Source organism: Diospyros lotus, chromosome 14, assembly GCF_014633365.1.
Source record: "Diospyros lotus cultivar Yz01 chromosome 14, ASM1463336v1, whole genome shotgun sequence".
Lineage (NCBI taxonomy): Eukaryota > Viridiplantae > Streptophyta > Magnoliopsida > Ericales > Ebenaceae > Diospyros > Diospyros lotus.
Genome location: NC_068351.1, coordinates 1724325 through 1739690, shown reverse-complemented (window position 1 = coordinate 1739690; position 15366 = coordinate 1724325). Strand labels below are relative to the sequence as shown.

Sequence of the window (15366 nt, the reverse complement as noted above, 5' to 3'; positions counted from 1 at the left end):
AGAAATATTTCATAACACCTAGAGATTAGTCATCTCGAATTCTTCCATCATTGCCTTTTTAAAATCTTCAAACATCCTCCAATTTGTTCCCATATAAATCTAGTCATCAACATATATACAAACAAATTATAAGAAAATCTCCATTTTTTGCTTTTTTTCCCATAAAGAGATGGTATATTTAGGTTTTTTTGAAGTTCATTTTGTTGGAAATAAAAATCAATCTTGTTGTTCCAAGCTCTTGGAGCTTGTTTCAAACTATACAATTGGAGCTTGTTTCCTATTGTGCAATTCCAATCTTTAAGGTATATATATAGAGTTGAAACTTCATTGATGTAATTGAATGTTTCAGGCCATCTTCATGGATCAATATTAATTTAATGATCTCCTAAGACCCCCCCCCCCCCAAAAAAAAAGAAAGAAAAGAAAACCCTAGAATTGTGATCAGATTCAAGTTACAACCAGCCAACTATCTATATGATCCAGAGATTGTGATAGCTATAGGATGCTGCAATGCAAACTTCACTCATTCTAATTCCCTCTTCCTCTTCATTTTTGCTGCTTCTGAGATTGATTATATATGTTAAAAGCAGGCATCTTCAAGAGGGGCAAATCCAATTGGCAATGGTATTCATCGACCTGTTCCATTGAGACGAAGGTTACTGAACTCGAAGCGCAGCAACAGTAGCACCACCATCGTCGAGCTGTTAAGTTTTGAGTTGGGTGAACCAGCTTCTCTTCCGTTATCTTATCACACTTGATCAAATAATCCTAGAATTAAAAGCAGAAGAAAAACAAATACTACAAGAAATTTGAGATTTAGCGATGAAACTTCCTTCACTATTTTGCAATGAAACAAAGACAGAATCACGATGAAATACGAAAAAGAATTTTGTAAAATTAACGACAGATTAACAACGCAAATTAACGACGGAACAATATTCCATTACTAATGTAACAAAAAAAAATTAAAAACAAAAAAGTTTTTAAATTTTTAACGACGGACAAGTGTTTCCGTTGCTAACTTTTAATAATAAAAAAAATTAAATTAAATTTTTATCGAGCGACGAAATATATTTTTCGTTGCTAACTTTAGCTACAGAAATTACAAAAACATTTATCCGTCGCTAAAATTATTTTACGTTGCTAAGATTAAAAATAAAAAAATTAATTTTAATATTTATTTAAATAACAAAAAATAAAAATTAATTTTAACGACAAATTCTCTACGGAATATTCAATCCATCACTAGTTTTAATTTTCCTTTTATTTCTTTTATTTTCATAAATTTATTTAGATCATTATAAAAATATTTTTAATTTATTTTAACAAGAAGTCCGTTGCTAATTTGAAATTCTAATTTTATTTTTTTATTTTTTATTTAATTAATTTATAAATATTTAAACTTGAGATAAATATTTAACTATAGAAATATTTAAATTTTATAAAAAAATTAAATATATTAATTGTTGAGCCAACTTGCTTATATTAATTAAATTTTGATAATTAACAAAAATATTTTCATAATATAAATGTATTTCTTTCTCATATAAAAAAAATAAATTTATTTTGAATTAAAAGTGAGTACAAAGAGTAAATTTATTTTGAATTAAAGGAGAATTACTTTTACACATGTTTTCTTGTTTTAATCATTTATATCTCAAAACTTTATATTTGAATTTTTAAATCTTGTATTAAAGGAGAATTATTTTTAAATACATTTTCTTTTTTTAATCATTTATCTCAAAAAGTTATATTTGTTGATTTCTTATGTAAAAAGTAAATTTATTTTGAATTAAAGGTGAAACATATTTTCTTATTGTTTGAGAAAACCTAAACATTTTTTTAATTTCAAATTTCATATTAACATTTTTTTTAATGGCTAGTGTATTTGGAAAATGTATATATATATATATATATATATGATAAGTTTGGAGACTTAAGGTAGAACAAACTTGATAAAGCATTCAAACAAGAATGAGAATGTTCGAAGTGCTAGAAATATGCTGACTGGTGAAATTCTCAATCGTTGATAACTTGTTTGTAATTGTTTCTGTTTGTAAATTTGTTATTTTTACTCACTTGTTGTGTGAGGAGATTGTATTTGCTAGTAGTGTGTTAGTGATTCTTGCTTAGACAATGGATTGTATGTTAATTCTAGCTCCAATTAAAAGGTAGTGTTGATTCTCTCTAGTGAAACCTCAAGCTAAGTCTTGAGAAAGATGATTACACTCTTTAAAATCGAACCTCTATAAATTTCTCTTGTTCTGAGTGGTTGTGTAATTTTATTGATTTCAATTTTATAACAATCACCACATAATAAGATCACAAATTTAAGAATTTTCAAAAGAGATAAAATTATTAATTTTTGAAAAACCTAATTCACCCCCTCTTAGATATTTTTTTGGACAACATTAATGTATAAATATATTTTAAAAAATTAAATATACATTTAAACATGAGATGAATATAAAAAATTAATTTATAAAATTTAAAATTTTTAATTTAAATAAATATATTAAGTTAAGATGAATTGAAAATGTTAATTTATAAATATTTAATTTTTTATTTATAAATATATAAAATAAATATATTTACTTAAATCTAAATATATCAATTAACATATTTCATGTGCATAAAATAAAAAATAAAAAACACATTAAATGTAAAATAATTAACTATTGGTAATATTTATTAAATGTGTACAAAATGTAAATAAATACTACATTTAAAAAATAAACAAAAAGTTTAAAAATCATAATATTGTTAAAGTTTTATTATTTTAAATTTTAGAAATCATAAAGATGAAACAATATCGATGAATTGTATTATATAGAAAGGAATTTTGGGACTATCTTGTCAATCTCTTTCTCTCTAGAAATAGGAGAACTTTCTGTTAAGTTAAAGTATGCTCACAATTTTAGTGAAACTATAATTTTATTTCGAACATAAGACCAACTTATATATCAAAAAGTTTGCAGATGATCTTATTTGCGTCCTAAACTTGCTTTTTTTTGCAACCTTGTCTTGCGCACCCCAGACGATAAACTCTTTTCCGAGACACAGTTAGAGTCTTTAACCTATTTAACCTCATAGCCCAATCATCCCACCTTCAAGGCGGCCTCGAGTAAGGCGAGCCCTAGTCTCAGTTTTTGGGACACATGGGACGAGATTAAAGAGAAAAGAGCAAGTCTATCTTTACAAGATAGGGGGTGCAATACAAGCTTGCGCCTAGCGTTAGTGTTACCGCCACCCAAAAAAGCTAAACTCAACGGGACAAAGTCGACAAGAGACTTTTTCCTAGGTGATCTAAATATCATTTTCTTCCTAGGAGAAAAAATGGATTCACAAGAAATAAGGGGTAATACTAACGCCAGGTAGGGCCTGGATTGCCCCCCTTTCTTGTAAAGACATACTTGCTCCTCTCCCATTAACCTCTTCCCACATGTCCTGAAAACCAAGATCCGAGCTCGCCTTACTCGAGGCCACCTCAAAGGTGGGACGATTGGGCTATGAGATTAAATAGGTTAAAGACTCCAACTATGTCCCGAAAAAGAATTTATCATCTAGGGGGCACAAGACAAGGCTTGTGCCTGGCATTAGTATTACCGCCACCCAAAAAAGCTAATCTCAATGGGACAAAGTCAACAAGAGACTTCTTCCTAGGGGATCTAAGGGCCTGTTTGTTGCAGCTTAAAAGTTGTAACTTTTAGTTTTTAACTTCAAAAAAGTTGGGATGTAGTATTTGTTTTAACTTATAGAATTCTAACTTATAGCTTCTATTACCTTTTAGAATGGGTAGAAGCTGGCTTTTTCAAAATTGGGGTACCCCAACTTTTACAACTTCTGCTTAAATGATTACATTTTTATGACAATTTTACCTTTATTTTTAACAAAGAATTACCCTATTGTCTACACAATCATGGGTTTTTCTTCTCCGCTATCATCTCCATTTTCAAATCTCTTCCTCTCTCTCGCCATCTTCCTCTCTCTCTATACTTTAATTAAATTTTTTATAACACTTGAAATTTATATATATACACTAATTAATTTTTAAATTATCATTCTATAACTACTAAGGGTATTATGGACAATTATACAAAAATAAGTTATTTTACAGCTTATGATATCAAACACCACAACTACTTAACTACAAGTTCTAAGAAGTTGCAGCAAATAAGTTCACAACTTATTCTAAGTTTTAGAAGTTATAATCTAAAAAGGTAGAATCTATAATTTCTTTAATTAAGTTACAACAAACGGGGTCTAAATATCATTATCTTCATAGGAGGAAGAATGGATTCAGAGGAAAAAGGGGCAATACTAATGCTAGGTAGGGCTTGGCTTTCCCCCATGTAAAGACAGACTTACTCCTTTCCTCTTAACCTCATCCCACGTGTCTCAAAAATCAAGATGCGAGCTCGCCCTACCTGAGGCTGCCTCGAAGTCGGGACAATTGGGCTACAAGATTAAATAGGTTAAAGGCTCTGACTGTGTCTTGAACAAAAGTTTATCGTCTGGGGGGGCACAAGATAGAATTACGCCTGGAGCTAGTATTATCGCCACCCAAAAAAGCTAAACTTAACGGGACAAAGTCGACAAGAGACTTTTTCCTAGGGGATCTAAATATCATTGTCTTCCTAGAGGAAGAATGGATTCATAGGAAATGGGGGGGGTAATACTAACGCCAAGCAGTGCTTGACTTGCCCCCTCTCTCTTGTAAGGACAGACTTGCTCCTCTTCCCTTAACCTCATCTCACGTGTCCCGAAAACGTTATTCGACCACTGGTTGTGGGATAAATATGTCGCTCGGTCGTATACCTTCGTCTTCTCCTTTGGCTTCTTTTTTTTTTCACTCCCCATAATCAGGGTAGAGCCTCAGACAAACTTCCAGTTCGAAATCGTTTTTTTTTTCCAACTAATAAATCCATTGTATAATTTACCCCGGGGCCAGGGGGCAACTGTTATTGCAGCGTCAGTAAAATCCTATGAAGAGACTCCAAAGCTCTCTGATCTCATCTGCCTCCGGGTGGCCCTCTACTACTGATCTCTTATATTGCTCGGTCAAGAACTTGTCCTCGCACAAAGGAATAAACTAATTCAACTCGTTCGGATATTCTTCTAATCTGTAAATATGTGTAGCCATGCACCAGCATGATGATCTGTGCAGGCAAGATCATAAAGATCAATATCAAGAGAAAAAAAAAAAATATCAAGAGAGAGAGTTGTCCGATAGGATCCATCAAACAATTTGAGTTATGGCGCCTATATATAGACAGGACATTTAAAATGAAGAATCTACTTTACTGTTGTAAAGTAACACTATACACAATATGTACGCTAATTTAGGCGTTACCCACTTCACTAAATTAATATACATCATCAAATAGTAATATATATTAATAACAATACGAAATTTAATATTCTTCTTCTAAAATTCATTCTGTAATTAATTGAAAAAAACTTATCTCTTTCAGATAAAGAAATGAGTTTTTTTGGGGACAAAATACTTCTAAACATGTATTCTATTTGGAAAAAAACCTATTTCTTCATATGAAAGAAATAAATTTTTTCTTGTTAATTATAGAATAAATTTTAGAAGAAAAGTATTAAATTTTTTTTATTATTAATACACAATATTATTTAGTGATATATATTAATTTGATGAAATGGCATAATTTGATTGGAGAAACAGACTAAGAGGACAGGGCAAAAGGGAGAACAGATCTTAACTCCATGGCACGGTGCTTAGCACACCCAAGGAAAGGACAAGTGGACCAATGGGCAGCCAGGACAACGGACGAAGTTGGGGTAATACTATAGGGACGAGGTGTTAGGATCTCAAGTCTCTACCCTTGAGGTTTGGGACACACCCGGCTCGGACAGCAGCCCGGGCATTGGCGCAACAGGTAGAAGTTCTCGATAACCCGATAGCAGTGACAAGCATGCTGCGTCAAGTGAGGCCCTAGCCTACCAACCAGTGCACCAGCAGGTGCCATCTGGGGCCCCAGCCCAGCACAAGCATGCACAATTAGCCCACAGTGCAGCCACAAGGGGCCAGCCTAGCCCACCAGACTAAGCCCATCACAGGCCCAGTCTAGCAGGCCCACCAGCCCATTTCGTCCAGCCCATCAGATGGAGACCAAGAGTCAAGTCAGTTCACTTGATCTGGCTTCCTTTAATAGATACATAATTGCCTTCTTTATGTATTTCCTTTAATTGCTCTTTTAATTTCAGCATTCATGTATCTCTTTATTTCCAGCATTCATGTAGATGCGTAAGTTACAATTCTGCATTCATGTACTTAGGCATCTAAGGGGTCATTGCCAGCCACTATATAAGGCTTTGATCTCCTTTCATTTGAGACTAATGAGTAATCAAAAAACGTAACTAGTGAAGTGTTCTTCACAATTTCGATTTCTACCTTCTATCCTGTGATAGTTAGGCAAAAATCACCCTTCCGGGAACCAGGGCATCCATCATTGGTGCTCTCGTTGAGAGGTTTGCCATCCTCTCTTTCGAAGCTCTGGTGCTTGGAAGACGTTCTTAGAAGTTGTCTATCCAACGGTCATCCAACAATGGTGGGAGGACAGACGCACAAGGACCGTATTGAGAATTTGGAGAATATGGCCAACACCATGGACGAAAAATTCTCACGATTGGAGCGGACGCTACAGAATCTGACCATCCTGGTGGAGCAACAACAGCAACAGGCGTCAAGGCGCAGCAATAGCCGCTCATCTTCCCACAGGCGGCGATCTGTTGCATCAGCCAACCAGAGGTCCGATTCGGGCTCTGATGGCGAATTCAAGACAAACGAACGAGGCAGCAATTGGAATCCCACAAGCACTAACCGACCAGCCTTTAAGCCGCGCCTACAATTTCCCACATTTTCTGGTGAGGATCCGATCTCTTGGCTCAACCGTGCCTATTTATTTTTCAAGTCTCAAGACATGAGCAGCAAGGAAAAGGTGGAGCATGTCGCCTATTACGTTAAGGGCGAGGCAAGCCATTGGTGGCAGTGGCTGTCACGCACCTATGACAACCAAGGCAGGAGCATCCGTTGGAAAGATTTCGAACAGGAGGTACGCACCCGTTTTGGCCCTACCAGCTTTGTGGACTACGATGAAGTCCTGTCAAAGATGCGGCAGACAGGATCCTTGAGGGACTACCAGCGGGAATTCGAAAGGGTGGCCACACAAGTTGATGATTGGCCAGAGAAGGCCTTGATCGGGGCATTCATTGGGGGCCTTAATTCGGAGATAGCCACAGAGGTAAAGCTTCACCGACCCACCAGTCTATTCCAAGCCATAGGCATTACCTGGCTGAAAGATGACCAGTTGCGTGCCATGCGCAAGGCGACTGCACACAAAGGGCCAACCACGGCCGAATCTAGTTCCAGCACACACGAGGGAAAGCCACCGCTTGTGCCACAAGCCGCAGGTAGCAAGCAAATACCGCCTGGAGTCCGAAGGCTATCATATGCCGAGATGCAGAAGAAGCGAGAGCAAGGCTTTTGCTTCAACTGCAACGAAAAATTCACATAGGCCACAAGTGCAAGGTGGCCCAATCCTTTTTTATCGAGGTAGATGACCCACCAAAGGAGGAGGAAGATGAAGAGTCACACCCACACATGCCTTTTGACATGCTTGCAGCCAACAGCAAGATGGAGCCTAAGGATCTACCAGAGGCGTCCTTTCATGCGCTGGCAGCATCCATGAGGCCACAGACTATGCTAGTGACAGCATGGCTCAAGGGCACAACTATCAATTTGCTGATAGATAGCGGGTCGACTTGCAACTTCATCAGCACCCAAATGGCACACCGACTACAGATTCCCACAACCAGCGTTAAGCCCTTTAACGTGCAAGTTGCCACCAGAGAGCGCCTCACATGCACACAGCAGTGCAGGGCTGTAAGTCTAAAGATTCAGCACGTTTCAATTACTGTTGATTTGTTTTCCATTCCATTAGTCGGGATGGGCAGTGTGTTGGGGGCACAATGGCTAGCCCAACTGGGCAAAGTTGTGTTTGACTACAAGCAGATGGCCATGGAGTTCACCTTAGCAGGCCAACAAATGTGCTTGGCTATGCCAGCTTTTTCGCAACCATTCGAGGGCCATACTGATGCCAGCGACGCAGGCATGGGCGCAATGCTTGTGCAGCAAGGTCCGCCAAATAGCCTACTGCAGCCGTTACCCGTGCCTAAGCAAATCTGGGAGGACCAGAACATAGCACCGGAGGGCGCGACTTGGAAATCCATTCAGCATTCAGCCTACCAGTTTCCTCACATGCACCTTGAGGACAAGATGCTTCCGAAGGGGCGAGGAATGTTAGGATCTCAAGTCTCTGCCCTTGAGGTTTGGGACACACCCAGCTCGGACAGCAGCCCGGGCATTGGCGCAACAGGCAGAAGTTCTCAACAACCCAATAGCAGTGACAAGCATGCTGCGCCAAGTGAGGCCCCAGCCTACCAACCAGTGCACCAGTAGGTGCCATCTAGGGCCCCAGCCCAACACAAGCATGCATAGTCAGCCCACAGTGCAGCCACAAGGGGCCAACCTAGCCCAACAGGATGAAGCCCACCAGACCAAGCCCATCACAGGCCCAGTCCAGCAGGCCCACAAGCCCATTTCGTCCAGCCCATTAGATGGAGACCAAGAGTCCAGTCAATTCACTTGATCTGGCTCCCTTTAATAGATACATAATTGCCTTCTTTATGTATTTCCTTTAATTGCTCTTTTAATTTTAGCATTCATGTATCTCTTTATTTCCAGCATTCATGTAGATGCTTAAGTTACAATTCTGCATTCATGTACTTAGGCATCTAAGAGGTCATTGCCAGCCACTATATAAGGCTTTGATCTCTTTTCATTTGAGACTAATGAGTAATCAAAAAACGTAACTAGTGAAGTGTTCTTCACAATTTCGATTTCTACCTTCTATCCTGTGATAGTTAGGCAAAAATCACCCTTCCGAGAACTAGGGCATCCATCACGAGGTCCCTACCCCACTTATATAATTCATCGTCCCGGCTACCCATGAACCTAGCTCGTACCCAACAACATGACCAAAGCAAGAGCACTATGCTTCACAATTAATAATTCGGAGTTCCAACTGGACGATTTATTCCACGACGAACCACCTCCGTTTATCAGGTATTGTGTATGGCAGTTGGAGCAAGGACAACATGGAACTAAACATATCCAAGGCTATATATGTCTCTATGGCTATAAGCCAAGGCTTCTACCAACTCTTGGAGGACAGTCTATGGTAGCTGCAGTGGGGACTTATTCGCATCAGAGACAGGAGGCTATAAGATTGGTGAAGACGGAGTTGGCCAGGGCACAAAATAGAATAAAGTAGTTGGCTGACAGAAAAATGAGTGAGAGAGAATTTTCAGTCGGGGAAGAGGTCTATTTGAAGCTTAGCCAGCAACATCTCAAGACCTTAACCCATCAACCCATCTCCAAACTAAGCCTTCAGTACTATGAGCCATTTCCCATAGTGGAGAAGATAGGGATAGTAGCCTATAGGCTACAACTATCAGAAGAGACCTAGATGCACTCGGTGTTTTACGTCTCCCTCCTTAAGAAAGTTATAAGAGCACAGAGATCCAGCACCTCACTCCCTCTAATAGCAAAAGAAGACATAAAGGAAGCAATACCCACCGCCATCCTAGACAGAAGAGTGATTCATAGAAATAAAACTCTTCTCACTCAAGTCCTAGTCAAATGGTCATCCCTCCATGAGGACAACAATACATGAGAGTATTTGCCAGACCTTCTCCAGCAATTTCCCAACTCTGCTAGCTTGTTACACATTTCTTGAGAACAAGAAATGTCCCACGGGGAGGGGATTGTTACATTAGCTGCATGTTAAGCCTTGTGTAATAGGTTGTGGGCCTTGATTAAATAAAACATATACGTATAGGCATAGCTGGTGGAATGTTCTATCATGTCACATGGCAAGTTGTAAGGCAAGTAGGGTGGTAACCGCTTTTGGCGCCCATTTAGGCCATAGATTAGTATAAATACAACTGATATATGTCTACCCCCATGTTGAATGAAATTTGAAAATCAGTTTCCCTCTCAAATTCTTGTTCTCTCTCTTTCTAAACTTCTCAATTCTCCCCCCTAAACTTCCCAATTCTCCCATATTAGTCATTCTCAAGCAATTGAAAACTCCCTTGTTAGATCGGGAATTTGACAAAATGCATCTAAATAAATAAAGTACTTGGAATGGTCTCAAGAAGTACCTGTCACACCCTAGGGTTGGTGTAACACCCCGCTTTCTCAGGCGCATTATAAATTGAGACAATTATAGGATAATAAATTTTTTCCTTTCAAACTAATACTAACCATATAATTTCTTATATCTATCCCAAAATTTTCATACATTTTCTCGAAAGAAAATCATTATACACATCAAATGCAGAAGCAAGGATCGAACCTAACATTTTTAACATTAATCGAAATTCAGTTCTTACATCCTCATTAACCATAAATAAGATTATATATCATCATTCCTCAAAACATTCAGAATTCAAAATAGTAGAACTTAAATACATGGACTACATAACATACATTCAATTCATCATGCACTTTACTAAGTGTTATTCCAGGCCTCATTCATCTTCATTTCTACTACAATCTTCATCTGGAACGTTTGAATATTCTAGGGCCAAAGCCCAAATTAGATGATGAATCATCTAAATAAGAGAATAAAATATTTTATCATGCATGTATGCAATGTCTTATTTCATCGTAAGGGTCAACTGCACCCTTCATACTACTCATCATTTTTGCGGCTACCTCTTTCGAAACCGAAGTGTATGGGGACACCCTTAGTAAAGCAGCAGTGCCAATTCGTACTTCCTACGGATACAATGCGCGTGATCAATAATATCAACGTGTACATATGCATTTCATAGCATGTAAATGCAATCTACATGACATATTCATAACAAGATATGACAACATGACAAAATCATTTACTTAAATTGGGTTTGGGTTGAACCACTTACAAACCAAGCATTTTTCATAAAACTAAGTCCAATTGGAAAGTACCACTTACCTTCTCAAGCTTATCGAGCTACCTTGATATTTGCGTCTATCTCAAAATTCTTGCATCGCCTCAATTTGCGTGTCAACCTCAAAATTCGCACAAGTCACTTCAACTTTAGCCTCAAAATATCATAATCACTATATTTATTTAAATAAGTATTAAAACCTATTTCCCCATAATTTCTTACATTTTTTTTATTTTTTTCTTATTTTTCTTAATAAATCCAAACTAAATATTTCTCAATATTTTCTTAAATATTTCACTATGAGAATTCATAAACTATTATTCTTGAATTTATGAAATTTTCTAGGGAATTTTACTTATCTTAACTTAGCTTCTCAGGTTTCTTTGGTTTACGTGTCATATGCTTGAAATGCGTTCCCAAACCATTTTCTTGCCCAAAATCTCTGAAATATTAATAAATATCCACTTCTTATTTTTCAAGATTTTTTCTATTTTTTCTTTCTTTTCTTTTCTTTTTTCCTTCCTTCTTCTTCCACCTCCTCCTTTCCTGCTCCATGCGCACGAACAGCCATGCCACCATTTCTTCTTTATTTCTTTTTCTCTTTCTTTTTTTTTTCTTTTCTTCTTTCATTTTCTTCCCTTCTTCTTCTCCTCCTCCTCCTTCTCCTTCCCTCCTTTTTCTTCTCTCATTATTCTTCACTGCAACGCACCCGCGCACACACAGAGCATCGCGACCGTCGCCTTGGCCTTTGTCGGCTACCTCCAATGCCACCGGCCACCTCTCAGACCTCCACGGAGCCCACCACCACCATCGCACCAGCCTCCCCGTCACCCGCTGTTGCCCAGCTTGCATCGCGTCGGCCATGGCTGCCTACAAGCGCAGCAGCTCGTGGCTGCAGCTCGCCTTGGCCTTTAGTCGGCCTCGCCGCTTGCCACCAACCTCTCTGGTCTCCACCTTGGCCATCACCGACCTCCTCCACACTAACCCTGCTTGCCGAGCTTACTGGAGCTTCTCGGCTATGGCTGCTCCTGCTTCCTTCTCCCTCATTTCTCTCAGAGACCCTCCCTCTATTTATAAGCAATATTCTGCCTTTCCTCGCTGCCTAGCCATTCCCTATTGCGTGAAGAACACCCCAATTCACGTTCGGTTTGCAGGGCATGGCATGCTATTTCTCTTTCTTGCACAGACACGCATTGTATATATATATATATATAAACATATATAACATTATATAGTACATTATATATAAGAAAATTAAATCTTTAGACTCCAATTTTATTTGGGCAATTCCGTAATTACAATTATACCCTTAAACAATGAATTAATTGACATTTCGATACTGAAAACGCAAAATTAATAACTTCAAAATTACTCGATAATGTCGATTTCACCCTAGTATTCTTATCGGGCCATCGTTTAATCCCGAAACAACTAAAGGGTTGATTCTTATGCAAAACCGGAGCCCCCATAGGGTTCGTTGATTTTTTGGGAGTCCCAACGATAATTCGATTTTGTAGCCTAATGGCAACTGCATTTTAGTTGTACCGAAAACCATTCCTGATTCGATTTCTTTCGATACCATAAATCCTATATCAAGATACTCATCCCGTATCATTTTCCTTTGGCATCTCAGCTTCAGGGCACTCCTTGCAGTCGATTTGGTACTGATAACTGCTATCAAGTCAATTTTTCGGTATTCTAAACTTATCGAAATTATATGACAACCTCATACAAACATAGGGTATTACACTTGGGCTAGGGGTTAGAAAGGGAATTGAGAAGGTTAAGAGAACGGGAGAGCAAAATTAGGAGGGAGAACTCGGATGGAAGGAAAAAAACAACAAGAAATGGGAGAATATTCGAGAGACAGATAGAAAGGTAACAAAAAGTGAGACAGAGATAACAGAGTATATTCAATTCATTTCTCAACATGAATTCCCATTCTCTAGCTATGGCTTATTTATAGCCTCACAGTCCATGCATCCATGTGCAGTACAATCGGAAATCATAACCACCTATAGCAAAGAACAAATATTTATAACAGAAAGGAAAAGAAAATTACAATTACGGCAAAAAAATAAATACAATTACTGCTCTTGGAATGTGACAATACTGTATATAGAAATCAAAGAAGAGAAAACAAGTAGAAATTCACCTGTCCAACACTTAAAAATGTACGAGCAAGGGCTGAAGTGTTGCCAAGATTTGCACCTTCAGAGTGCAGAATGACAGCAGTATTAGAATTTCAGGAGCCAATATTTAGAAGAAGGTTCCAACAGTAAAGTAAACCACAACATGCAGATGAATCCCTCTAAGTTATGAAATTCAATTTAAACATAATATGTATTCTAAGAACCTGAAAATGATCAAGGAACAAACAGCTCAAGTTGGAAGGCTTAGTGTGCAATGAAAAAAAAAACTACTGTTCTGGATGCATGTGGTAGTAAGATTACATTGATGGTGAATGTTTCAAGTATTAAGCAAAGTTCTCAACTTCTAGTCCTCCTTTTTCAATGGCAATCAGCACATATTCCTGCTAGTTTACCTACTTAGGATTCCAACAGCTGACTGCTAAAAGATACCATAAAGATTAAGGTGAAAGACCAGAATTCAATTTTCAGCATGGGATTTTTTTCACTGATTAGCAAATTTGAGTATATGAAACATGGGAGAAACCCATAATAAGTGAAGAAGAGCTTTTTTCATTCTGAAATTGTATCCTAACTTCGTAGCAGAAGTAACATGGAACTTCATTGACGAGACAACTAAGGAGAGCCAATCCATGCTTGCATCTCCACGACATTTTTGCGAAGAGAGTCAAAAGGAATGGAATTTCAAGTGGCTGAAGATGAATTTACTGTCCACTTTGGATCAGTTAGGCTATGTTTGGAAAAGGGATTTTATGTTTGAAAGAAAAATGAAAAGAAAATGGCATGACTTATCTACATGCATGCACACACATAAGTACTTATTTTCCTTTCTGCTTCTTTCCATTCCAAAAATCTTAGTTCCAGTGTGGCAATAATATTTGCGGATTTGAAGGAAAAGAACTCCCTGTATCTTACCATTGAAATGTGGCATCTATTAACCAAAGCCTGGATAAATCCTTTTCCTATTCATGATACATCTAAACGTTCATAATATATATCTCAGATTAGGAGACATAGAAAGATGCTCAAAGTAAAGCAAAACCTAACAACCATCATCATGAACTGAGAATAGACATACAAAACAGATAACAACAATCTGGAATTATAACTAATAGTCAACATATAAATACAGATATTTGCAATATGTATGTATGCACCTATATAGATATACACACACAATATGTAACAAATTCAGTTGATAGAAGGTCTAAGTTGGCGAACTAGCATGCACTAAACAGATCATGTATGATATTGCCCCAATTAAGTCAACATAATCCAGTTTGTCCCGTTAACAAAGACCAACCAGTAAAAATTGTTTGGATGCTTAGAAAACTGTTGCCTGCTTTCACAAGTCATGACTTCATTCACACTTAACTAACTAAGGGTCCAGAAGCCATAACTTCAAAATGAGAGTTATTCAATTTCCACCCCATTTTCCTATCCTCCAATTTCTAGCAACCGAACACCTCTCCGAAGCAGAGGAAAAAAGTTATTCAAGAAACCCAGATTCTAACAATGAAATTAAACATGATATAGCGTTGATCTTAGTAATATGGCCGCGACTAATGGAAAAAAAATCGATGCTTTGACTCAGATCGCGCAAAGAATATAACAAAAACGCTTCAATTTCAGGGACACAAAAAGATTACAATTAGGAATCTGGATAAATCATGATCCTTTTGATTTTTGTATCAATACCTGACGCCTGCGACGGCGCCGAACTATCAACCACTCTCACCGGCATTTTCTGATCGAACATGGGAACAATCGCCGCCGCCGCCCAAACTTGGGGTAGATAAAAGAAGAATAGCCGGTTCACTTTGAACCGGTTTCCTGTGCTACCTCTTATTTTATATAGAAGAATAGCCGGTTCACAAATCTTGCTGTTTTTTTTTTTTTTAATGGCTCTGTAAATCTATCTTAAAACTGTCATCTAACTGCAATTGAAGTAAGGGTCTGAAAATGGAAATAAAAAATAGACACAATATAAAATAAAAATAAAAAACAATTTAAAACTCATAAATGAAAAAATATGGAGATTTTTTTAAATATAATTTTTAATATAAAAATTATAAAAAATAATTATCCAATCAAAAAATAAACATAAATTTTGCATTGAAATAAATATAAATATAAATTTTATATTTTGAGAATAGATTTGAGAGAGACACCCAAAATAACTTTTTTA

The 15366-nt window shown here is 37.4% G+C and overlaps 1 protein-coding gene across 2 annotated transcripts; it reads right to left on the bottom strand.

The window, feature by feature from the left end:
* Window positions 1-461: 461 nt before the first annotated feature.
* Window positions 462-15078, bottom strand: LOC127789657 (uncharacterized). 2 transcript variants are annotated; one of them, XM_052318601.1, is made up of 3 exons: window positions 14877-15078; window positions 13184-13239; window positions 462-753 (listed from the first exon to the last, which is right to left on the bottom strand). In XM_052318601.1, the coding sequence occupies exons 1-3, from the start codon at window positions 14935-14937 to the stop codon at window positions 547-549; spliced, it is 324 nt and encodes a 107-aa protein (XP_052174561.1). In that variant the 5' UTR covers window positions 14938-15078; the 3' UTR covers window positions 462-546. The 2 variants fall into 2 exon arrangements, 1 of the variants encoding a protein (XP_052174561.1); XR_008020627.1 differs by lacking the exon at window positions 462-753 and adding an exon at window positions 10895-13043.
* Between the last annotated feature and the right edge of the window lie 288 nt (window positions 15079-15366).

Excerpts from the sequence above, each read along its gene's own strand:
- LOC127789657 (XM_052318601.1), bottom strand. The coding sequence starts at position 14,937 with ATGTTCGATCAGAAAATGCCGGTGAGAGTGGTTGATAGTTCGGCGCCG. Across the intron at positions 13,240-14,876 it reads GGCGCCGTCGCAGGCGTCAG|GTGCAAATCTTGGCAACACT; the intron begins GTATTGATACAA and ends TGCACTCTGAAG. Across the intron at positions 754-13,183 it reads CATTTTTAAGTGTTGGACAG|TGTGATAAGATAACGGAAGA; the intron begins GTGAATTTCTAC and ends TATTTGATCAAG.